Here is a 24,546-nt window from a genome sequence, read left to right as displayed (position 1 = left end):
GGAGTATATTCTCTGGAGTTTGGAAGAATGAGGGGGAACCTCATAGAAACCTGTAAAATTCTACCAGGACTAGACGGAAGTGATAGACTTAAGAAATTTAATAACTATTCATGGATTGGAGGAATCAATAAAAGATAAGCTGTTACAAACAGCAATACCACTGGAATAAGCTGTTAAGAAACAAAGACAAGCTGTTACATGTACACTCAAGCAATTAGCCATGTCTTTCTGAGATTACATAAAAAAACTGCTTTGACACTGCCTGATACATTGGCTGCTTTATGCCACAGGGACAACAGATTACCCTGCAGAAGGATTTAAGGAGTTAACTACAGGAAAGCTGTGTCTTCAATCAGACAGTTAAGCCAAACGTAACAAAGAAATTACTTTCAATAAGGAAGCCAGGTGCATTTGAATTTGAATTGAATTTATTGTCACGTTTACCGAGGCACAATGAAAAGCTTTGTCTTGTGAGCAATACAGGCAGATCACAGAGTTAAGTAGCATCGATAGTAAATAATAGGTAAACAGCAGCAAAAACAAACACACAGGGACAGGCAATGCTCAGAGTTTGAGACTATTCTAACAACAGTCGGGTAGAAACTGTTTTCGAAACTGGCTGCAGTCTTGCACAACTCAAATGGAAGACTCTGAAGAAAACTAGGTATCATCTCAGAGACTAAAGGATGAAAATCTACATAAGAATCATAACTCAAAAGCAGAACTTTGAAGAACAACACCGCAGAAGGGGACAACCCTGAAAACTTCCAGAGACAGATCACCGATGAAGTCCTGACCAGATTTCACCATTAATCGGGTGATAGCTAAGTTGGCTTGCAGGCTTATACCTGTTGATTGGAGGGACCTAATATTTGGTTGCTACGTGCAATAAAGTTTGAGTTATTGTTTCAGCAATTAACTGTGAGATTTCTTAATAAGAAGCTGAATTAAAGGTAACTTGTGGTGATTTACCCACAACACAGGGTAAATGGTCCCGATGAGGGGGGTGCGTGTCCAGAACTTGGGGGTCACAGTGTAAGGATATGGGCTGGGCCATTTCGGACTGAGAGGAGAGAAATGACATCACCCGGAGAGGGGTTGGCCTGTGGAATTATGTGGTTGTGATCAAAAAATTCAATGTATTAAAGAGGAGTTGGAATTACGTTTTAAGGCTAAAGGGATTGTAGGGTATGGGAAGAAAGCAAGAATGGTCAGCCATGATCATATTGAATAATAGAGTGGGCTTAAAAATCTGAATGCAAATGTGTTGCTGGTTAAAGCACAGCAGGCCAGGCAGCTGCCTTGCTGCCTGGCCTGCTGTGCTTTAACCAGCTGCTGCCTGGCCTGCTGTGCTTTAACCAGCAACACATTTGCAGCTGTGATCTCCAGCATCTGCAGACCTCATTTTTTACTTAAAAATCTGAATGGTCTACTCTTGCTCCTAATTTCTATGTTTCTGTATAAGGCAGCTTCTTTTTTTTTTAAAATGTTTTCATCTAGAAGGATAAGGGCAGCAGATATTGCCACCTTCAAGTTCCCCTTCAAGCCACTCACCATCCTGACTCAGAAATAAATTGGCGTTCCCTCAGGGTCTTTGGGTGAAAATTCTGAAATCCGCAGCCTACATTTTGAGTCTACATACAGCACGTGGACTGTGGTGGTTCAAGTGTAAATAGGAATGGCAATGAATGCAAGCATTCTCAATGAAGCAACAAAGAGAAGTGATCTGTGATCTGGTATGAGGAACAGCCACTATGAAGACAGCTGATTTTCATACAAAATGTACTGTTATGATACCCTGCAGTGAAGGGAATACTCCAAACCCACCAGGTCTGGTTTGATTACAACACAGTCCACATGACATGTTACTCTCACCGATTTCGACGTAAAATGTAACTGCAAGGTGACTAATGAATAAGTAATCCACCATTCAGGGACCAGATGAAAGTGACTACATTTCTCAGTTCACTGCATATTACATCCTTTACCTCAGGGTGAACTTTCAGGAACGCCTTTTTCTCATGATTATACCATAACTGCTGGGGTGTCTTTGGCTTTTCAGGAATATCTGATTTTCTCTGTTCTTCAATGAGATCAGGATGCTCATCCCTGGGAACACAGATTATTCAAAGAAATTAACATAATTGCCATCACCCTACATCATTAGTTTGCCATTTTACTTCAGTAATGAGGATAAATTGAAGGAGTTGGGACTGTTCTCCCTGGAGAGGTGGTGGTGGAGAGGTGATTTGATGAAGGTTGTTAAAATCATGAGTGGTCTGGATTGAGTTGATAGAGAGATGCTGTTCCCACTTATTAAAAAAAATGAATGAGAGGGCACTGATTAAAGTGATGTACAAATGAAGGAAGGGTGATGTGCAACAACTTTTTCACACAGGGTCTGGAATGCGCTGCCTGGAAATGTGGTGGAGGCAGGTTTAATTGAGGCATTAAAGAGGGGCACTGGATGGTTATTTGCACAGAATGGTGAGCAGCGACATTGGGGAAAGGCAGGAGATTGGCCCTAGGTAACATAAACAGTGCAGACATGATTGGCCAAGCAGCTCCTTCTGCAGTAACAATTCTGTAATTCTTCCTTACAATGTAAACAGAATCACATTGGGGTATAGGATTCAACATTGGGGTATAGGATTCAACATTGGGGTATAGGATTCAACACAGATTCTCACTGAGGTACAGAATCTCTCTCTCTCTCTCTCACTCTCACACACACACATTCTATCACTGGAGCACAAGTCTCCCTCATCCCTCCACCCATATTGACTCTCACTGGGGTATAGGTCACACTGATTTACACACACACAATGACTCTCACTGGGGTATGGTTAAGACTGATTATCTCCTATGGTGTGATATTACACCAACTCCACATAAAGCCTAGCTGTTTGCTGCTTTGTTGAATTTAGTACTGTTCTCATTTTTTTTTTGGTTTATTCCTGGACTGTGTGCTTCTTTTTAAATTCACTCATGGGGAGTTTTGAACCAAGGCTGATTTAAGGTCAGGAGCTGAATCGCCCTGGCAGAACCCAAACTGGACATCACTTGAGTAGGTTACTGCTTAGCTTGATAGCACTGTTGATAATACCTTCTATCACATTACTCATGATCAAGAGTAGACTGCTGGAGTGGTACTGGCCAGGTTGGATTGTCCTGTTTTTTGTGTACAGGACATATGGGGGCAATTTTCCACATTAAGGGAATGCATGATGAATGTTAGGACCCTGGGATGCACAGAGGTACACAGTGACCTTGGTCCCTTAAGGTACCAGGACAGGTGGATAAAGTGATTAAGGCGGCATTTGGTGCACGTACCTTTACTAGCCTAGGCAGAGAGTTTAAAGTAGGGAGGTGATGCTGAAATTGTATAAAACATTGGAAAGGGTATCATGTGAAGTTCTGGAATCCACATTTTAGGAGGGATGTGTAGGCACTGGAGATTTACCAGGATGGTGCCTGGGCTGTTGAGTTTCAGTTATGAGAAGAGATTGAACAGACTGGAACAGACTTAGAACAGATAAGATTGTGAGGAGAGATGACTGAAAAGTATAAAATTCTGAGGGGTATAGACAGGCTAGAGAGGAAGAAACATTTCCCCTTGAGGGAAGGATCAGTGACCGGGGTGCAGAGATTTAAGGTAAGGGGCAGAAGGTTTAGAGAAGTTTGAGGAAAGGGTGTTTTTTTCCCACTCAGAGGGTGGTGGAAATCTGGAATCCGTAAGGGTGAAACCCTCATAACAGTTCAAAAATATTTAGATATGGGATCCAATGTGGGGGAGGGGAGCAGCCCCAAGTCATGGCCCACATAGACACCAATGACATAGGTAGGAAGAAAGGTGGGGGTCTAAAGCAGAAATTCAGGGAGTTAGGGTGGAAGCTTACAGCTGGAACAAACAGAGTTGCTATCTCTGGTTTGTTGCCCATACCACTTGATAGTGAAGTGAGGAACAGGGAGACAGCAGGGCTGAACTGCATGGATGGTGCAGGGGGGAGGGTTTCAGATTCTTGGATAATTCAAGCTCTTTCTGGGGAAGGTAGGACCTCTACAAACAGGATGGTCTTCACCTGAACCAGAGGGGTACTAATATCCTGAGGGGGGGGAGATTTGCTAATGCTCTTCCGGGGGGTGGTTTAAACTAATGCAGCAGGGGGATGGGAACCTGAATTGTAGTTCCAGTGTACAGGAGGTTGAGGGTAGTGAGGTCAGGGATAGGTTTACAAGGCTGCGAGGGGGCAACAGCAATCATGCTATCTGTTTGAAATGTGTGTACTTCAATGTCAGGAGCATCCGGAATAAGGTGGGTGAACCTGCAGCATGGATAGGTACCTGGGATTTTGATGTTGTGGCATGGCTCGAGGAGGGACAGGAATGGCTGTTGCAGATTCCGGGGTTTAGATGTTTCAGTAAGAACAGAGAAGATGGGGATGGTGATGGTGGTGGTGGTGGTAGTTTTTGGGGGGGGGGGGGGGGGGGGTTGTATTGCAGCAGCTGAGAGAACATGAGGACTCATCCAATGAGGTAGTTTGGGCTGAGGTTAGAAACAGGAAAGTAGAGGTCATCCTGTCGGGAGTTTTCTATAGCCCTCCAAATTGTTCCAGGGATGTACAGGAAAGGATAGCTGAGATGATTTTCGAAAGGAGTGAGAGTAACAGGGTAGATGTTATGAGGGACTTTAACTTCCCCAACATTGACTGGGAATACGATAGTTCAAACAGTCTAGATGGGTTGGTTTTTATTCAATGTGTGCAGGAGGGTTTCCTGACACAGTATGTAGACAGCCAACAAGGGGTGATGCCATATTAGATTTGGTACTAAGGAATGAATCCTGCCATGTGTTAGATTTGGAGATAGGTGACCACTTTGGTGATGGTGACCATAATTCGGTTATGTTTACAACAGCAATGGGCAGGAATAGGTATATACCGCAGGGAAAGTAGTATAACTGGGGGAAAGGCAATTATGATGCAATTAGGCAAGATTTAACATGCATAGGATTGGGAGGATGGGGAGGGAAACTGTAGAGGATGGATACATTTGAAATGTGGAGCTTATTCAAGGAACAGCTACTGCGGGTCCTTGGCAAGAATCTACCTATCAGACAGGGAGGTAGTTGTCGAGGGTGGGAGCCATGGTTTACTAAAGAAGTTGAAGCTCTTGTCACGAGAAAGAAGAAGGCTCATGTGAGGGTGAGGCATGAAGGCACAGTTAGGGGACTTGAGAGTTATACGCTAGCCAGAAAAGAAAGAGAGGGTTAAGAGGAGCCAGAAGGGGACACGAGAAGTTGTTGACAAATAGGATCAAGGAAAACCCTAAGGCCTTCTATCGGTATATCAGGAATAAAAGAATGACTAGAGTAAGATTAGGGCCAATCAAAGGTAGCAATGGAAAGGAGTGTGTGTGGAATCTGAGGACATAAGGGAAGCATTTAGTATTCACATTGGAAAAGGGCAATGTTAGTGAGAACACTGAGATACAGGCTACTAGATTAGATGGGATTGCAGTTGACAAAGAGGTGGTTTTAGCAATTTTGGAAGATCTGAAAATAGATAAGACCCCTGGGCCTGGTGGCATTTATCCTCAGATTCTCTGAGAAGCCAGGGAGGAGTTTGCAGAGCCTTTGGCTTTGATCTTTATGTCATCATTGTCGACCGTAGTGCTAGAAGTCTGAAGGACAGCAAATGTTGTTCCCTTGTTCAAGAAGGGGAGCCAAGACAACCCGGTAATTATAGGCCTGTGAGCCTTACTTTGGGTGTGATAAGATGTTGGAAAAGGTTATAAGAGAGAGGATTTATAATCAACTGGAAAGGAATCATTTGATTAGAGATAGTCAACACAGTTTTGTGACGGGTAGGTTGTGCCTAATTAATCTTATTGAATTCTTCGAGAAGGTGACAAAACAGGTGGATGAAGGTAAAGCGGTTGATGTGGTGTATATGGACTTCAGTATGGCATTGTTAAGGTTCCAAATGGTAGGCTATTGCACAAAATATGGAGTTTCAGGATTGAAGGTGATTTAGCAAATCGGATCAGAAATTAGCTAACTGAAAGACAGAGTTTGCTGGTTGATGGGAAATGTTCATCCTAGAGTTCAGTTACCAGTGGCATTCCACAAGGATCTGTTTTGGGGCCACTGCTGTTTGTCATTTTTATAAATTATCTGGATGTGGGCTTAGAAGGATGGGTCAGTAAATTTGCAGATGGCACTATGGTAGGCAGAGTAGTGGATAGTGTTGAAGGATGTTGTGGGTTTAAGAAGGACAGAGATAAGATGCAGAGCTGGGCGGAGAAGTGGCAAATGAGTTTAATGAGGAAAAGTGTGAGATAGTCCACTTTGGAAGAAATAACAGGAATGCAGGGTACTGGGCTAATGCACCTGGAGTATTGCATACAGTTCTGGTCACCACATTATAGGAAGGATATGGAAGCTTTGGAAAGGGTTCAGAGAAGATTTACTAGAATGTTGTTTGATCTGGAGGGAAGTCCTTATAAGGAAAGGCTGAGAGACTTGAGGCTGTTTTCATTAGAGATAATAAGATTGAGAGGTGACTTAATTGAGATATACAAGATAATCAGAGGGTTAAATAGAGTGGACAGTGAGAGCCTTTTTCCTCGGATGGTGAAGGCTACCATGAGGGGACATAGCTTTAAATTGAGGGATGATAGAATGAGGACAGATATCAGGGGTAGGGGGGTGGATGGCCTGCCTGCAACAGTAGTAGACTCGCTAAGGGCATTTAAATGGGCATTGGCCATACATAAGGATAATAATGGAACGGCGTAAGTTAGCTGAGCAGATTAATTTCATGGGTTGGCACAACACCAAGAGCTGAAGGGCCTGTACTGTTCCGTAATGTTCTACGTGCACTTGCAATGCCAAAGCAGACAACGTTACAAGGCATACAAGTGTGAGGTCATGTATTTTGGTCAGAAAAATAAATGCACGGACTATTTTCAAAATGGGGAGAAAATTCAGAAGTGTGAAGTGCAAACAGACTTGGGTGTTCTAGTCGAGAATTCTCTCAAGGTAAAATTGCAGGTTGAATCAGTCAGTAGAAAGGCAAATGCAATGATGGCATTTATTTTGAGAGGACTTGAATATAAAAGCAGGGATGTACTTCTGAGGCTCTATAAGTCTCTGATCAGACAACATATGGAGTATTGGGTGCAGTTTTGGACCCCATATCTCAGGAAGGTTGGCCCTGGAGTATGTTCAGAGGAGGTTCACGAGAATGGTCCCAGGAATGAAAAGCTTAACATATGAGGAAACTTTGAGGACTCTGGGTTTATGCTCGATGGATTTTAGAAGGATGAGGGGGTCTCTAACTGAAACACACAGAATATCGAATGGCCTGGACAGAGTAGATGTTGGGAGGATGTTTCCATTGGTAGGAAAGCCTAGGACCCGAAGGTACAGCCTTAGAGTAAAGAGAAGATCTAGTAGAACAGAGAAAAGGAGAAACTTCTTTAGCCAGAGAGTGGTGAATCTCTGGAATTCATTGCCACAGAAGGCTAGGTCATTGAGTATATTTAAGACTGAGATAAATAAGTTCTTGAGTATCAAAGAGATCACGGGATATGGGGAGAAAGTGGGAGAATGCGGCTGAGAAACTTATTAGCCATGATTGAATGGCGGGGCAGACTTGATGAGCTGAATGGTCTAATTTCTGCTCCTATGTCTTATCATCTTATAGTTATAGGGCCAAGTGTTGGAAAATAGGATTAGAATCGCTCAGTGGTCGTTTTTGACCAGCACAGACTCAATGGGCCAAACAGCCTTTTCTCTGTACTGTAGATTTCAATGACTTTAATGTCAGGCTGATGTCAGTATTATAACTGTACTGGAACAGCTTAGCTAGTTTTGGAGCTCATGTCTTCAGTACTATTGCTGGAATGTTGACAGAGCCACAGCTTTTGCAGTATTCAGTGCCTCTAACCGTTTCTTGATATCAAGTGAATCAAATTGGCCGAAAACTGGTATCTGTGATGCTGGGGATCTCTGGAGGAGGCCAATCCACTCAGCAATTGTGGCTGCAGATTACTGAGAATGTGTCAATCTTCGCATTTACATGGACGTGTTCGGCTCCTCCATCATTGAAAACTGGGATATTTGTGGAACCTCCCCCCCCTCCAGTAGTTGTTTAATTATCCACCACCATTCACGACTGAAGAGCTTAGATTTGTATTGTGCCTTGGTGAGCCCACACCTGGAGTATTGCATGCAGTTTTGCTCTCCCTATCTAAGTAAGGATTGTTATTTTAGTTAACATAATTGGACATGTCAGGTGGGAATTGAGCCTAGACCTTCTGACCCAGAGATACAGACATTGCTATTGTGCCACATAATGCAAGGAAGGATATACTTGACAAAGAGGCAGATGCATCAGATTAATTCTTGGAATGGTTGGCTTGTCTTATGAGGAGAAATTGGGAAACTGGGTCTGTGTTTCCTTGAGCTTCAAAGAATGAGAGGTGACCTCAATGAAATTTGTAAAATTCTTAGAAAGTGACACGGTCTAGATAGGACGCTTCCCCTGGCTGCACTCTAGAATCAGGTGACATAATCTCAGGATAAGGGACAGGCCATTTAAGATTGAGATGAATTGGAGTTTCTTCACTCAGAGACTGGTGAATCTTTGGAATTCTCTACTGCAGACAGATCAATCATTGACCATGCTCACAATAGAAATTAATGGATTTCTGGAGATAAATCTGGAGATGGATTAAGAAACGTGGAGATAATGCAGGCAAATGGTATTGAGTTAGAAAAACATGTTGCGGCTGTACAGGATATTGGTTAGGCCACTTTTGGAATATTGTGTGCAGTTCTGGTCTCCATCCCATCAGAAGGATGTTGTGAAACTTGAAAGGATTCAGGAAAGATCTAGAAGGATGTTGCCAGGGTTGGAGGATTTGAGCTTAAAAATGTGTTGCTGGAAAAGCACAGCAGGCCAGTCTGCATCAAAGGAACAGGAGAATCGACGTTTCGGGCATAAGCCCTTCTTCAGGAATGAGGAGGGTGTGCCAAGCAGGCTAAGATAAAAGGTAGGGAGGAGGGACTTGGGGGAGGGGCATTGGGACTGCGATAGGTGGAAGGAGGTTAAGGTGAGGGTGATAGGCCGGAGAGGGGTTGGGGGCGGAGAGGTCGGAAAGAAGATTGCAGGTCAAGAAGGCGGTGCTGAGTCTGAGGGTTGGGACTGAGAAAAGGTGGGGGGAGGGGAAATGAGAAAGTTGGAGAAATCTGCAGATTTCTAGATTGGGTTGGGATATCTGGTCGGCATGAATGAGTTGAACCGAAGGGTCTGTTTCCGTGCTGAATATCTCTATGACTCTATATGGTTCTGCTGGCTGAAACATTACTGAGCTCTGTCCATCTCTTGCTGCTTATGCTGTTTGGCCGACAAGTAGACCTGTTTTGTAGCTTCACCAGGTTGCCACCTCACTTTTAGATATGCCTGGTGCTGCTCCTCACAAGCCTTCCTGCGCTCTTCATTGAACTAGAGTTGATCCCCTGGCCTGATGGTAACGGTTGAGTGAGGGATTTGTCAAGTCATGAGATTGTAGGTTGTGTTGTGATGGCCCACAGCATTATTACCTGTGCATTCAGTAATGAGGGGGAATGGTATTGGAAGTACTTCCATTTAATCCTGGAATGCTCATCACTAATGTGCAGTTATTCAAGTACCAGTCACCTGTCAGTAGTCTTGATGAAGGTACGTGCAGGATATTTGACTACAGAGACCATCAGAAGAACGATTTTGAAGAGAGACAGACAGACATACACTCAGAGCAGTTGTTGATAAAACAGTGAATGGTACCTGAATTTGGCCATTGCCTGTCCAAAATTCCCTTTCTCCTGCTGGAAATCCTGAATGTACTTGAGCTGCAGAAAGGGAGTAGGAATATGGTTAAGATGGGGAGAGACAGCTGACACTGACAGCATCATTAGATTTATTTCATCAGATGGAAAGTGTTTCCTTCTCATATGTCACTAACTCAACATGAAGCAAGGAGGAGGTCTCTCCTATCCTAAAATATTTATTACCCAACCAATATCACTGAAATACATGGTCATCATCCCATTTTTGTCACTAGGATCATGCTGCACACAATTTGGTTGTGTTTCTTATGTTAGAACCATAACTGTACGAAGGTGAAGGTGGTGATGTAGGATTACATCAGGTAATCCAGAGACCAAGGCTAACGCTCTGGGGACATGGGCTCAAATGACAGAAGCTGTGAAATTTAAATTCAATTGTAATAAATCTGGAATCCAAAGCTAGTTTCAGTGATTAACATGACAACAATCAGTTGAAAAAAAAATCATTAATATCCTTTTAGGAAGGAAATCTGCCTTCCTTCGCTGGTCTGGCCTGTAAGTGACTCCAGAACTACAGCAATATGGTTGATTCTTAACCTCCCTCCGAAATGGCATAGCAAGCCACTAAATTCAAGGGGCAGTTAGGGATGGACAACAATGCTGGTCTTGCCAGCGAAAGCCACAATCCATGAAAGAATAATTTTAAAATGACTTCCATCATTGAAAAACACATTATGATGTTCAATTGCCATGAAAGTAACTTTTGAAATGCAAGGATGTGTTTCTTTTTCTAATGGTCACTTGCACCTTTTTTTTCTCTGGCAGTTCCTTGTATTTCTTGGAAAGGATTTTTGTCAAGTCCAGGTTACTCATTTCTGGGTGAATCTTAGCATATTTGGCTCTTTTTTCCATGAAGAATCGAAAGTACGGAGTCAACGGTTTCTTCGGAAAATCGGGATGAGTCTGAAATAAAGATGCACAATTTAACAATTAGCCCACAACTGATCATGTTGCTGTTTTACACCTACACACCCAGTGCCACAAAATGACGCACCCCCGCAGTCAGTTTCTCATACATACACTGAAGTCTTCATGTAAAATCACATGCACAAAGGTACATAAAGACAGAAATTCACAGGGATGCTCTCAGTGTTGACAGCATACACACAGATGCATCTGCCAGCTCACCCAGAGCTGACCCATGCATCATTCCCCACCAGTCCAGTATCAGGGATCTCAGGCTGAACACCCTGGAGTCTACCTTCAGCTTCTTGCCCTTGTATGGATTTTTCACAAACTCCACAGCATCTGCGAGCAGCTCACTCAGAGTGCGATATTTTCTGATCTAAGGAAATGAGAAAGTTAGATATGAACTGAAAGACTCCCAGCCCTTTGACAAATAAAGGATAATATCAATAGACAATAGAAGAGGAGACTATTACATTTGTTGCCATAGAATGTTCCGAAATACTCGACAGACAAAGAAATCCAGTAAAATCTGCTGACAAGTTTGTGTCAAGCGGAGCTTTAGGATAACTGAGAAAACTGAAACTAGAAAATGGATGTCAACTAACACATTCTAACTTTAACAAAAAAAACTGCTGTAGGAAATATGTGAGAAATGTTTATTTTTCAATGTGTTCACACCTTACAGTAAGAGGCACTGAGAAACATTGGAAGTTACCTTTGAAAATTCAGCAATCTTTCTCAGTTATCATATGTTCTCAGACAAGCATATCACAGCCTGAATGCAGTCAAACAGAGTTTCCATGCTGCACTGCAAAGTCGAGGACTTCCTCACAGCCTTTGCTATTTCAGCCAGTGACACAGACAGGTGATTGGGTGGATATTCTTCACAATCTTTATGGTCATGGGGTGACAGGGCAATCATCAGATCCTGTGAGGTCACCAGGGTGAGAAATTTTCCTATCACAAGCCGTAGTGGCTTTTTTTGACGCCACCTATGTTGGCTCAGACCACAGCAGTGCCATGTTCCTTGCTTAGCTTTCCATCATTAACAGTTAAAGCTGAAGTATGTCAGGAGCTATCTGGTAACAGTCGAGTTTCATCCAGGTTATAAATGTATCTTGGTACATACTTGTTCAGGACGTGGGTGAGTCCAAATTACAATTCTCACTGCAGGCTTGCCTGTGATTCTGCGCTCTGGAATGTACTAACACTGCTCCTATTCATTGTCTAACCCTAATTACTGTGGAGAAGGTGCCAATAAAGACGGTTGTGTGCCCAGAACGGTGTAGACTACATGGGTTTGAGGGACACAGAGGCACTGGGCTTGAGGGACGTAAGTGGGTGGGTTTGAGGGACCTGGGATGGTGTGGTTTCTGTCACAAAGGTAATCACTAACCTCAGAGGCCAGTTTCAGCCACTTGAGCCGACACATTTCCCCAGTGAAGGGTCCGAACGCCACTTTCTCCCAGTTGAAGTGCGACTCGGTAGTTTTGTACTTCATGCAGTCTCCCTCTGGGATCAGGCTCTTTATCCGATCCAACAAACATTGTACATCTTCTTTACTCCATAGATCTGAAAGAAAATCCCCGCACTAATTTAACAGCTTGATCTGACAGATACAGTTTATAGGAACAAGATGTTGCCATTCAGCCCTTCGCATCTGTTCTGCTATTCAATCGTGGCTGACCTGTATCTTTATCCAGCTTGATTCTATCACCCTCAACACCTTCACAAAAGGAATCCTGAAATTTCCAACTGACTCCCAGCCTCAACAGCTTTACCAGGGATAAAGTTTTAGATTTCTATTCTCCTTTCTCCTGACATAAAATTGGAATTATTCACAAATTATGTTTCAGCTCCACTCATATGGATGTCACACACTTCCTCACTTGCCCTGAATCCAAGAAATTGGTTTCTCCCATGGGTTCCAAGACATACCTAAAGGAAGAGCAAGTGAACAAGCAGGAAGTTTGGCCCTGAGGCCCACTGGGTCAGTGGTTAACATTAGAATTATTTAAAAGGCCAGAATTTGAGAAACCTGCTGCTGTACCTGACCCAAGGCAAACTGATCAAATTCTTCTGAAGAGCAGACGACTTGTCACTGCTCTTGAAAGGAAACAGACGGAGGAATAAATGCTTAAAAGGGAACAAATCAAATGGACAAACAGCAAGGCAGTGGAGCTCAGGGAGAGTTCATTCAGGGAGAGAGAGGTCACAGGGTGAGGTTAAATTTGAAAGAATGATGTCTGAGTTACTACTCTATTCAATTCCGCAACTTCTCAACTCCTTAAATCATTTTTTTGAAATGAGACTAACTGCTGCCTTACACACCACCTCCACCTTCCTGCTCCCCCTTTGCAGATTGTAGGGGTGAATCTTACCGGCCTCTTCCTTAATGGAGATGGTCTGGACAGACGTGGAAACCACTGAGGCTCCATTCATGGTGTCAGCTGCTCCCTCCGGCACCACTCTTCTCGCGTTCCACCTAAAGGCTGGATGAATCGGGAAAGCAGTGTGGTTAGTTCAGCACTGGTGTCAGCAGCATGTGTTTGTAACCCAGTTGTTTATTACCAACTGTTGGCAATCAGGGGATCGTGTCCACTGAAACCTCACAGCACATATGAATATTACAACAATTTAATTAATTTCCTGACAAAGTGTTTTGTTTGTGTTATTTGGGAGGGTTTAAACTAACTTGGCACAAGGGTCTATGTTGCAATACTGGAGAGAAAGACTATGGTACACAGAATACTGAGACAGACAGATAGCTGGCAACCAAGGAAGAAATATTATGAAGTAGTTTCAATGTAAGGGGACAAATAATAAAGTTTAAATCAGGAATACGATACGCAGCAGCAGTTGTGGAGGCAGGGTCATTGGGGATATTTAAGAGACTGCTGGACATGCATATGGTCACAGACATTTGAGGGTGCATACATGAGGATCAATGGTCAGCACAACATTGTGGGCTGAAGGGCCTGTTCTGGGCTGTACTGTTCTATGTTCTACGATACATGTGGTAAAGAAGATCGCAAAGTGAAAATTTGACATGTGGCTACAACACAGACCTGGTTCAAGAAAAGGAAAGACTGGGTATTAAATATTCATGTATACAAGGTGTTCAGGAAAGATATGATACAGAGTTAGAAAGGGATTGTTGGTCTTGGAGTAAGAGGATATTCCAAAGGGGTCAAGGACAGAGTCCATTTGGTGTAATGACATTGCTCAGTACAGTCTGTAGCCAGCAACCGGTGGGAAGGATGTAACAGGAAAAAATTGCAAGAAAATTATACATAGGTGAAAAAATTATAAAGTAGCTACAATAGGGGTTTTAATTACCCAAATCCAAATTGGAAAATTAGTTACATTAAGGGCAAAAAAGGGGCAAGAACTCCTAAATTCTCATTCCAATTGATATTTTCATTCCATTGAGAAAGAAGGCTCTGCTAGACCTGGTTCCTGGAATGAGGTGGGCCAAGTGGGTTAAGTATTAGTAGGGAAACATTTATGTAACATTCTATTATAAGACTAGATTGGCTATGGAAAAAAAAGGAGCAATCCAGATTGGAAATAGTTAACTGGGAGACAGTCAACTTAGATTTTATTCTTAATTGTTTTGGGTGATGAGGGCACTGGCAGCATTTACTGTTAAGTCCCAAATGTCGTTAAGAAAATGGCAGAATTGAAAGATTTCGTGGTTTACCTGGTCCAGCCAAACTGGATTCAAAGGTTGGCAGGCAAAACCACTGAACATTAAGCTACCTTTAAAGAATAGATAGTTTGGCTACAGTCAGGGTACAATCTCACAAGGAGGAAAAGTAGGACATACACGTCCACAACTCTCAAAAAAGACAGAGATAGGGTGTAAGGTGAAGAACAAAAACTGGGCTCATGACAGATATCAAGTAGATCATATAATGGAGAACCAAGCTGACAGAAGGTGCACAGGGAACTGAAACACAAATATCAGAAGCAAAGAGAAAATATGAGAAGAAACTGACAACTAACAAAAACTTCAGAAGTCCTCAATAGTCATATATAAAAAGGCGATAAGGAGGAGGAGTGGGGCTAGTTAAAGATTTTTTAAAAAGGGTATTTACACATGTGGGCGGCACGGTGGCACAGTGGTTAGCGCTGCTGCCTCACAGCACCAGAGACCCGGGTTCAATTCCCGACTCAGGCGACTGACTGTGTGGAGTTTGCACGTTCTCCCCGTGTCTGCGTGGGTTTCCTCCGGGTGCTCCGGTTTCCTCCCACAGTCCAAAGATGTGCGGGTCAGGTGAATTGGCCATGCTAAATTGCCCGTAGTGTTAGGTAAGGGGTAAATGTAGGGGTATGGGTGGGTTGCGCTTCGGCGGGTCAGTGTGGACTTGTTGGGCCGAAGGGCCTGTTTCCACACTGTAAGTAATCTAATCTAATCTAAACATGGAGATGAAACTCAGCAGGTCTGGCAGCATTTATGCAGAGAAAGCATAATTATTGTTTCATCAGAACTAACAACAGCTAGGAACATGTAGTATTTATACTGAAAACAAGGGTGGCATGCCTGGGGAAGGTGAGTGGATAAGTGGAGATGGAGCGTGAGTGAGAGAGAAATAGCTATGAAAGGGATAGGCAGACAAGGAGATTATTGATAGGAGGCCAGGACAGAAGAGAAGCTTAATCAGTGACAATGCAGCTGAGACTAGGACAAAATGGGTAGGCTGTGATAGAAGTAACACGACGAACAGTGGGTGAGAATGGGTTGGCTGCACTGAAAGCAGTCCGTTTCATGACAGAACCAGGATCTGCTGACCTGATTCATCTCTACCCCCCACCCCACCAAACTTTAGGATGAGTCCTCCACGCCCACCTCTCCACTGACCTCATCTTCAGCATAAATACCTTATTTTCCTAGCTGCTTTCAGTTCTAATGAACAGTCACAGGTCTCAAAGCATTAACACTGTTTTCTCTCCACAAATACTGCCAGGTCTGCTGACTTTCACCAGACATTTCTGTTTTTCTTTCAGATTTCCAGCACCTGCAGTTCTTTATTTTACTTAAACTTTGAGGCTGGGGGCATTGCAATGGTACTTAAAGTTAAAAAAAATCACATAACACCAGGTTATGGCCCAACAAGCTTATTTGGAAGCACTAGCTTTCAAAGCAGAGCAGTGCTCTGAAAGCTAGTGCTTCCAAATAAACCCATTGGACTATAATCTGGTGTTGTGATTTTTATCTTTGTCCATCCCAGTCCAACACCGGCTCCTCCACATTATGGTATTTAAAGCACAATCTACATCTTTATTCATCAAGGAAGACTACGCTGCTCAGGCCACAGAGGAGGAGGAGCAAGTTATTCAGACACACAGAGGACTTAAAATTGATAAGAAGATGGTTTTGAATAGTCTGGCTTTAATTGAACTTGATAATGCATCAGGCCTGGATGATATTCATCTAAGGATACAGAGGGAAGTCATCGTGGAAATTGTGAAAGCAGGGACTATGATTTTTCCATTATCTTTAGATTCGGGGTGGTGCCAATGTTTTAGGGACTGCAACTGTTACACATTTGTTCAAAAAAGGATGTTAGGCCAATCAGTTAAATGTTGGCAGTAGGGAAGCTTTTCAATGTGATACTTCGAGACAAAATTAACAACGTCTTGGACAAATGCAGATGAATTATGGAAAATGAAAATGACTTTGAGGGCAAATCCTTTTTAGGTAACCTGTGAGAGTCGTTTGATGGTATCAGCAAGACTAGTGGCCCAGAGGCTCAAGTGAATTCTTGGGGAAGTGTTCAAATACCATCCCTACAACTGATGTAATTTAAAATCAATAAAATCTTAAACTGAAATCTAGATGGTGACTATGAAATGATCATTGATTGTCATTAATAACCTATCTGGTTCACTGGTGTCACTTAGGGAAGGAAATCTGTGTCCTTACCTAGTCTGGTCTACACGTGACTCCAGACCACAGTAATGTAGTTGACTCTTCCCCACCTCTGAAATAGCTAAGTCACTCAGTTCAAAGATAATTTTGGACAGGCCACAAATTCTGATCCCCTCGGTATACTTTACCCAATGTTAGAATAAACAGCACCTGAACTTCAAAGGGCAGACCTGGTTTGAAAGTGATACCTCATTAATATAAGGGACAACAGCAACACAGATAATAAACTGACTGAGTGACAGAAAACATGGAATACTGGTTAGTGGATTTTTTTTGGGTTGGCAGGTTTGCTTGGAGTTTTCGTCATGGAGATCTACATGCACACAAAATGGTCTGCATCTGCACTGGTCAAAACAACCACCTTCATTTTCCCAGCACATGTACCATATGCCTCAGCATCGAAAAAGCGCATGTAACATTTTTTAGATGTTCTAAGTGTTTTGACCTCTACTAACCATTTTAGGCAGTAAGTTCCTGATTTCCAGCAACCTCTGGGTTAAAAAATTCAATATTCATGATATGTATTATGACCAGGCATAAATTCAAAATTCTGATTCAGAACAAGAACTTCAAAATGACAGAAACAGATTGTTGGAAGGTGTGGACATGGCTGATGGAATGCAATGCATAAAATTGTGAAATGATTCATTTTGGTGGGAAACACATGGGGAGACCTATTATGGGTGTCAAATTTTACAAAGAAGCTGTGAAAGAGTTAGACAGAACACAAAAAGATTCACAAGAATGACACCAGTGACAAAGAGATTTTAAAGCACTGGAGAAGCTGTGAATGTTTCCTTTAGAGAGTGAAGTGGGAGACGGCATGGGGCAGGGTGACACTACGCACACGGACACACAAGATGGCCGCTGAGCTATAAGTTAGTCACTTGACACACAAGATGGCTGGATCAGTGGTGCTGGAAGAGCACAGCAGTTCAGGCAGCATCCAACGTGCAGTGAAATCGACGTTTGGGGCAAAAGCCCTTCATCAGGACACAAGATAGCTGCTAGACTACAATATGGAGAGACAGCAGAACAAACAAAGATACTGCCTGGGGCGACCAGACTGCCAGCACAATGCACTCACAACCTAGCTGATTAGTTTAAGGCAGGTGGGGAGAGAATACACGAGTAGCATATACTGCCTGCCAAAGTGTCTAGGTCCAGCCAACACCTTTGATAGAAATGCTAAATGTTTGATACAGACTCAATGCAAAGTGCTAATAGCCAAGGCTGCAGTAATTGTCCTTCTCAGGAAGAGCGATTAATGCCTGTTACTACAGCAATGGACTTCAGCGCAGGTATTGAAACTGACAATGTCTGTGGTGAAACTGATAATAACCGTGCTGAAATGAACAAAGGCTGCGCTGGAACTGACAATGACTGCACCGAAACTATCAACGTCACAGAGGCCATAACCTCATCACTGACCTATTATCTTGCAGAACGTATAAAAGTATCTTGACATGTGCTCCGGGTTGAGAGAAGACCCACAGCTGACCACTGTGCTGTTGGTGCCTCTCTCCCCGGAGCTCCGGTATTTCCGTGTACAATAAACTCTGTCGTTGAACCCAGACTCTGATTCCAAGGCTGGTGATTTCCCACACAACAAGAGTGAAGGCTGAAGTATTTAACAGAGGAGTAGGTAGAAGAAACTATTCCAATTGGTAAAAGGATCGAAAGGAGTGTGCACAGTTTTAAGGTGGAAAATGCTTCCAAGCACTGAGTGGTTAGGATGTGAAATGAATCAACAAAGTGTTTAGTGGAGGCAGATTTTCAATCAAGGCACTCCAAACAGAACTTCACCTTTCTCTGAAAAGGAAGAGTGTGCAGGGTTTTGGGGAGAAGGGAGAATGCAAAAAAGGTGAATTGCTCTGTCAGAGAGCCAGACAGAACAGTAAATAGCCTCTTTCAGCAATGTAATTATTCTTTCTTTCCATTCTACGGGTGATGAAACTTTAGCAGTTCAGCACTGACCCACAAAGAAGCGTTGCACTGTCGGAGGGTCAGCACTGACGGAGCGCTGCATTGTTGGAGGGTCAGTGCTGAGGGACTACCACACTGTCGGAAGATCAGTGCTGAGGGGGTGCCGCACTTTCGGAGGGTCAGTGGTAGGGGGGGAACAGCGCACTGTTGGAGGGTGAGTGGTGAGGAAGGGCAGGACTGTAGGAGGGTCAGCATTGAGGAAGCACCACACTGTCAGAGGGTCAGTGCTGAGGCAGCGTTGCACTGTCAGAAGGAAAGTGGCACTGTCCGAGGGTAAAAGGAGGGAGAGCCACACTGTCAGAGGGTCAGCGCTGAGGCAGTGCTGCACTGTCGGAGGGTCAGTGCTGCACTGTCGGAGGGTCAGTGCTGAGGGAGTGGGTACTGTCGGAGGGTCAGTGCTGAGGGAGTGGGTACTGTCGGAGGGTCAGCGCTGAGGCAGTGCTGCACTGTCGGAGGGTCAGTGCTGAGGGAGTGGGTACTGTCGGAGGGTCAGCGCTGAGGCAGTGCTGCACTGTCGGAGGGTCAGTGCTGAGGGAGTGGGCACTGTCATAGGGTCAGTGCTGAGGGAGTGCCGCAATGTCAGAGGGTCAGTGCTAAGGGAGTCCCGCAATGTCGGAGGGTCAGTGCTGAGGTAGTGGGCACTGTCAGATGTCAGTGCTGAGGGAGTGGGCACTGTCAGAGGGTCAGTGCTGAGGGAGCGACACACTGTCGGAGGGTCAGTGTCGACGGAGTGGGCACTGTCGGAGAGGGTCAGTGCTGTGAGTGGGCACTGATGGAAGGTCAGTGCTGAGGGTGTGAGCACTGTCGGATGTCAGTGCTGAGGGAGTGGGCACTGTCTGATGTTCGGTGCTGAGGGAGTGCCGCACAGTTCGAGGGATGGTGCTGAGGGAGTGAGCACTGACGGACGGTCAGCGCTGTGGGAACTCTGCACTGTCGGAGGGTCATTGCTGAGGGAGTGGGCACTGTCGGAGGGTCAGTGCTGTAGGAACGCCGCACTAGCAGAGAGACAGTGCTGAGGGAGTGCTGCACTGTCCTAGAGTCAGTACTGAGGGAGTGCCGCACTGTCGGAGGGTCATTGATGAGGGAGTGAGCACAGAGGGTCAGTGCTGAGGGAGTGAGCACTGTCGGATGTCAGTGCTGAGGGAGTGGGCACTGTCTGACGTTCGGTGCTGAGGGAGTGGGCACTGTCTGACGTTCGGTGCTGAGGGAGTGGGCACTGTTGGAGGGACAGTGCTGAGGGAGTGGGCACTGACGGAGGGTCAGTGCTGTGGGAATGCCGCACTGGCAGAGGGTCAGTGCTGAGGGAGTGGGCACTGTCGGAGGGTCAGTGCTGAGGGAGCGCCGCACTGTCAGAGGGTCAGTGTTGAGGGAATGCCGCAAAGTCATATGGTCAGTGCTGAGGAAGCGTCGCACTGTCGGAGGGTCAGTGCTGAGGGAGTGCCAGTGCAGAGGGAGTGGGCACTGTTGAAAGGTCAGTGTTGAGGGAGCGGCGCACTGTCGGAGGGTCAGTGCTGAGGAGTGGGCACTGTCGGAGGGTCGGTGCTGAGGGAGTGGGTACTGACGGAGGGTCGGTGCTGAGGGAGTGGGTACTGACGGAGGGTCGGTGCTGAGGGAGTCGCTCTGTCGAATGGTCAGTGCTGAGGGAGCACAGCACTGTCGAAGGGTCGATGCTGAAGGAGCGGGCACTGTCAGAAGGCCGGTGCTGAGGCAGTGTCGCACTGTTGAAGGGTCAGTGCTGAAGGAGTGGGCACTGTCGGAGAGTCAGTGATGAGGGAGTGGCCACTATCGGAGGGTCAGTGCTGAGGGAGTGTGCACTGTCAGAGGATCATTGCTGAGGAAGCGTTGCAATGTCGGAGGGTCAGTGCTGAGGGAGTGCTGCAGTGTCCTAGAGTCAGTGCTGAGGGTGCGCCGCACTGTCGGTGGGTCATTGATGAGGGAGTGGGCATTGTCAAAGGGTCAGTGCTGAGGGAGTGGGCACTGTCTGACGTTCGGTGCTGAGGGAGTGCTGCACGGTCGGAGGGTCGGTGCTGAGTGAGCGGCGCACTGTATGAGGGTCAGTGCTGAGGGAGTGGGCATTGTTGGAAGGTCAGTGCTGAGCGAGCGCCACACTGTCAGAGGGTCACTGCTGAGGGAGTGGGCCCTGTCTGACATTCGGTGCTGAGGGAGTGCTGCACAGTCGGAGGGTAAGAGCTGAGGAAGTGGGCACTGTAGGAGGGTCAGTGCTGAGGGAGTGCCGCACTGTCGGAGGGTCAGCGCTGAGGGAGTGTCGCAATGTCGGAGGGTAAGTGCTGAGGGAGTGCTGCACTGTCGGAGGGTCACTGCTGAGGGAGCACAGCACTGTCGAAGGGTCGATGCTGAAGGAGTGGGCACTGTCGGAGAGTCAGTGCTGAGGGAGTGGCCACTATCGGAGGGTCAGTGCTGAGGGAATGCCGCACTGTCGGAGGGTCAGTGCTGAGGGAGCGGGCACTGTCCGAAGGTCAGTGCTGAGGGAGCGCCGCACTGTCGGAGGGTCAGTGCTGAGGGAGCGGCGCACTGTCGGAGGGTCAGTGCTGAGGGAGCGGCGCACTGTCGGAGGGTCAGTGCTGAGGGAGCGGCGCACTGTCGGAGGGTCAGTGCTGAGGGAGCGCCGCACTGTCGGAGGGTCAGTGCTGAGGGAGCGCCGCACTGTCGGAGGGTCAGTGCTGAGGGAGCGCCGCACTGTCGGAGGGTCAGTGCTGAGGGAGCGCCGCACTGTCGGAGGGTCAGTGCTGAGGGAGCGCCGCACTGTCGGAGGGTCAGTGCTGAGGGAGCGCCGCACTGTCGGAGGGTCAGTGCTGAGGGAGTGGGCACTGTCGGAAGGTCAGTGCTGAGGGAGTGGGCACTGTCAGAGGGTCAGTGCTGAGGGAGTGCCGCACTGTCGGAGGGTCAGCGCTGAGGGAGTGGGCACTGTCGGAGGGTCAGCGCTGAGGGAGTGGGCACTGTCGGAGGGTCAGCGCTGAGGGGGTGGGCACTGTCGGAGGGTCAGTGCTGAGGGAGTGGGCACTGTCGGAGGGTCAGTGCTGAGGGAGCGCCGCACTGTCGGAGGGTCAGTGCTGAGAGAGTGGGCACTGTCGGAGGGTCAGTGCTGAGGGAGTGGGCACTGTCGGAGGGTCAGTGCTGAGGGAGAGGGCACTGTCGGAGGGTCAGCGCTGAGGGAGTGAGCACTGTCGGAGGGTCAGCGCTGAGGGAGTGGGCACTGTCGGAGGGTCAGTGCTGAGGGAGTGCCGCACTGTCGGAGGGTCAGTGCTGAGGGAGTGGGCCCTGTCAGAGGGTCAGTGCTGAGGGAGTGGGCCCTGTCGGAGGGTCAGCGCTGAGGGAGTGCCGCACTGTCGGAGGGTCAGTGCTGAGGGAGTGGGCCCTGTCGGAGGGTCAGTGCTGAGGGAGTGCCGCACTGTCGGAGGGTCAGTGCTGAGGGAGTGCCGCACTGTCGGAGGGTCAGCGCTGAGGGAGTGGGCACTGTCGGAGGGTCAGCGCTGAGGGAGTGGGCACTGTCGGAGGGTCAGTGCTGAGGGAGTGGGCACTGTCGGAGGGTCAGTGCTGAGGGAGTGGACACTGTCGGAGGGTCAGTGCTGAGGGAGTGGACTCTGTCGGAGGGTCAGTGCTGAGGGAGTGGGCACTGTCGGAGGGTCAGTGCTGAGGGAGTGGGCACTGTCGGAGGGTCAGTGCTGAGGGAGTGGACACTGTCGGAGGGTCAGTGCTGAGGGAGTGGGCACTGTCGGAGGGTCAGTGCTGAGGAAGTGCCGCACTGTCGGAGGGTCAGTGCTGAGGGAGTGGACACTGTCGGAGGGTCAGTGCTGAGGGAGTGGACTCTGTCGGAGGGTCAGTGCTGAGGGAGTGGGCACTGTCGGAGGGTCAGTGCTGAGGGAGTGGGCACTGTCGGAGGGTCAGTGCTGAGGGAGTGGGCACTGTCGGAGGGTCAGTGCTGAGGGAGTGGGCACTGTCGGAGGGTCAGTGCTGAGGGAGTGGACACTGTCGGAGGGTCAGTGCTGAGGGAGTGGGCACTGTCGGAGGGTCAGTGCTGAGGGAGTGGACTCTGTCGGAGGGTCAGTGCTGAGGGAGTGGACTCTGTCGGAGGGTCAGTGCTGAGGGAGTGGACACTGTCGGAGGGTCAGTGCTGAGGGAGTGGGCACTGTCGGAGGGTCAGTGCTGAGGGAGTGCCGCACTGTCGGAGGGTCAGTGCTGAGGGAGTGCCGCACTGTCGGAGGGTCAGCGCTGAGGGAGTGGACACTGTCGGAGGGTCAGTGCTGAGGGAGTGGGCACTGTCGGAGGGTCAGTGCTGAGGGAGTGGACACTGTCGGAGGGTCAGTGCTGAGGGAGTGGACACTGTCGGAGGGTCAGTGCTGAGGGAGTGGACACTGTCGGAGGGTCAGTGCTGAGGGAGTGGGCACTGTCGGAGGGTCAGTGCTGAGGGAGTGGGCACTGTCGGAGGGTCAGTGCTGAGGGAGTGGACACTGTCGGAGGGTCAGTGCTGAGGGAGTGGACACTGTCGGAGGGTCAGTGCTGAGGGAGTGGGCACTGTCGGAGGGTCAGTGCTGAGGGAGTGGGCACTGTCGGAGGGTCAGTGCTGAGGGAGTGGGCACTGTCGGAGGGTCAGTGCTGAGGGAGTGGGCACTGTCGGAGGGTCAGTGCTGAGGGAGTGGGCACTGTCGGAGGGTCAGTGCTGAGGGAGTGGGCACTGTCGGAGGGTCAGTGCTGAGAGAGTGGGCACTGTCGGAGGGTCAGTGCTGAGGGATGTTGAGGTGGATGGTGATTCCTTGTTGAATTTAAGTGGAGGGCGGGAGCGGGTGAAGGGATGGAGTATCCCAGGGTGTAATCCTCTTTTCCAGGAGGACTGTCAGCTCTCTGTGGGATCTTGCTGTGCCCTTTGCGAACGAAGGCCGAGTCTGATGGGAGGAGGGTCCTGGTGCTGTGCAAATGTACTCAGTTGTTGTTTTTCAATCGGACTCTCCCGGGACTTCACTGACCGCCCACTGGGCCCGGGCTCTCGCCAGAAAAGGCCGAGGCAGCGCCACCGCTTCACTCCAGGCCCGACGCCCAGCGACAGGGACATGCCCGGGGCCCAGCTCCCAGGCCCCGGCCTCTCCCCGGGCCTAGGCCCCGATCCCCGGCCTCTCCCCGGGCCCTGATCCCCGGCCTCGACCCAGACCCCGGGCCCCGGCCTCGCCCTAATCCCCAGCCTCTCCCCAGGCCCTGGGCCCCGATCCCCGGCCTCGCCCCAGGCCCCGGGCCCCGATCCCCGGCCTCACCTGCTGGAAGCCGCGCGCTCTCTCCGCCGTCGCTCAGGGACGTCCCGCGTCCGCCAGCGCCGCTCCCACTGCGCGGGCCCGAGCGACGCTCGTTCCCGCTGCCCGCCCCCAGGCGCGCGACGCTCGTTCCCGCGCCCGGGGACAATCTCGAATGGGTCTTCACTCCCTTGAATCTATAATGTGGCCGGACAATGTACAGTGTGATGGTATGGCTCATACATTATACCCAGCCTATAGATTCTATAGGGGGCTGGGGGTCACCCTGAACCCTCTCCCTCCCCCGTAACCACTTCACAACCAACCTCTTCACCAGCATCTCAGTGTAAAAACATAAAGCAAACCTTTCACAGCAGTTCCCAACCAGGAATACCGAGTAGATGATCCACCTGGGGCTCCTCCAGCCGTCCCTGCATCAGGTACCAGTCTCCAGACAATTCAATTCACTCCACTTGATATCAAGAAACAGATGGATATGGCAAAGACAATGGGCCCTGACAACATTTCGGCAATAGTACTGAAGACTTGTGCTCCTGAACATGCCGCTCCTCGAGCCAAGC

General features: G+C 47.8%; 1 protein-coding gene across 2 annotated transcripts in view; it reads right to left on the bottom strand.

Moving 5' to 3' along the window:
• Positions 1-24,221, bottom strand: part of LOC132815146 (nucleolar transcription factor 1-like) — a 62,487-nt gene extending 38,266 nt beyond the window's left edge. For both annotated transcript variants that reach the window (XM_060823956.1, XM_060823957.1), the window contains exons 1-7: positions 23,990-24,221; positions 13,186-13,296; positions 12,201-12,376; positions 11,097-11,180; positions 10,643-10,798; positions 9,834-9,898; positions 1,989-2,109 (exon numbers count right to left, since the gene is read on the bottom strand). In XM_060823956.1, the coding sequence (XP_060679939.1) occupies positions 1,989-2,109; positions 9,834-9,898; positions 10,643-10,798; positions 11,097-11,180; positions 12,201-12,376; positions 13,186-13,296; positions 23,990-24,206 (930 nt within the window). In that variant the 5' untranslated portion in view covers positions 24,207-24,221. The remainder of the gene's footprint in view (positions 1-1,988; positions 2,110-9,833; positions 9,899-10,642; positions 10,799-11,096; positions 11,181-12,200; positions 12,377-13,185; positions 13,297-23,989) is intronic.
• Between the last annotated feature and the right edge of the window lie 325 nt (positions 24,222-24,546).

Source organism: Hemiscyllium ocellatum, chromosome 4 (assembly GCF_020745735.1).
Source record: "Hemiscyllium ocellatum isolate sHemOce1 chromosome 4, sHemOce1.pat.X.cur, whole genome shotgun sequence".
In the NCBI taxonomy this organism is placed as follows: Eukaryota; Metazoa; Chordata; class Chondrichthyes; order Orectolobiformes; family Hemiscylliidae; genus Hemiscyllium; species Hemiscyllium ocellatum.
Note: the sequence above shows the minus strand (reverse complement) of the source record. Positions and strands in the feature narration are given on the sequence as shown.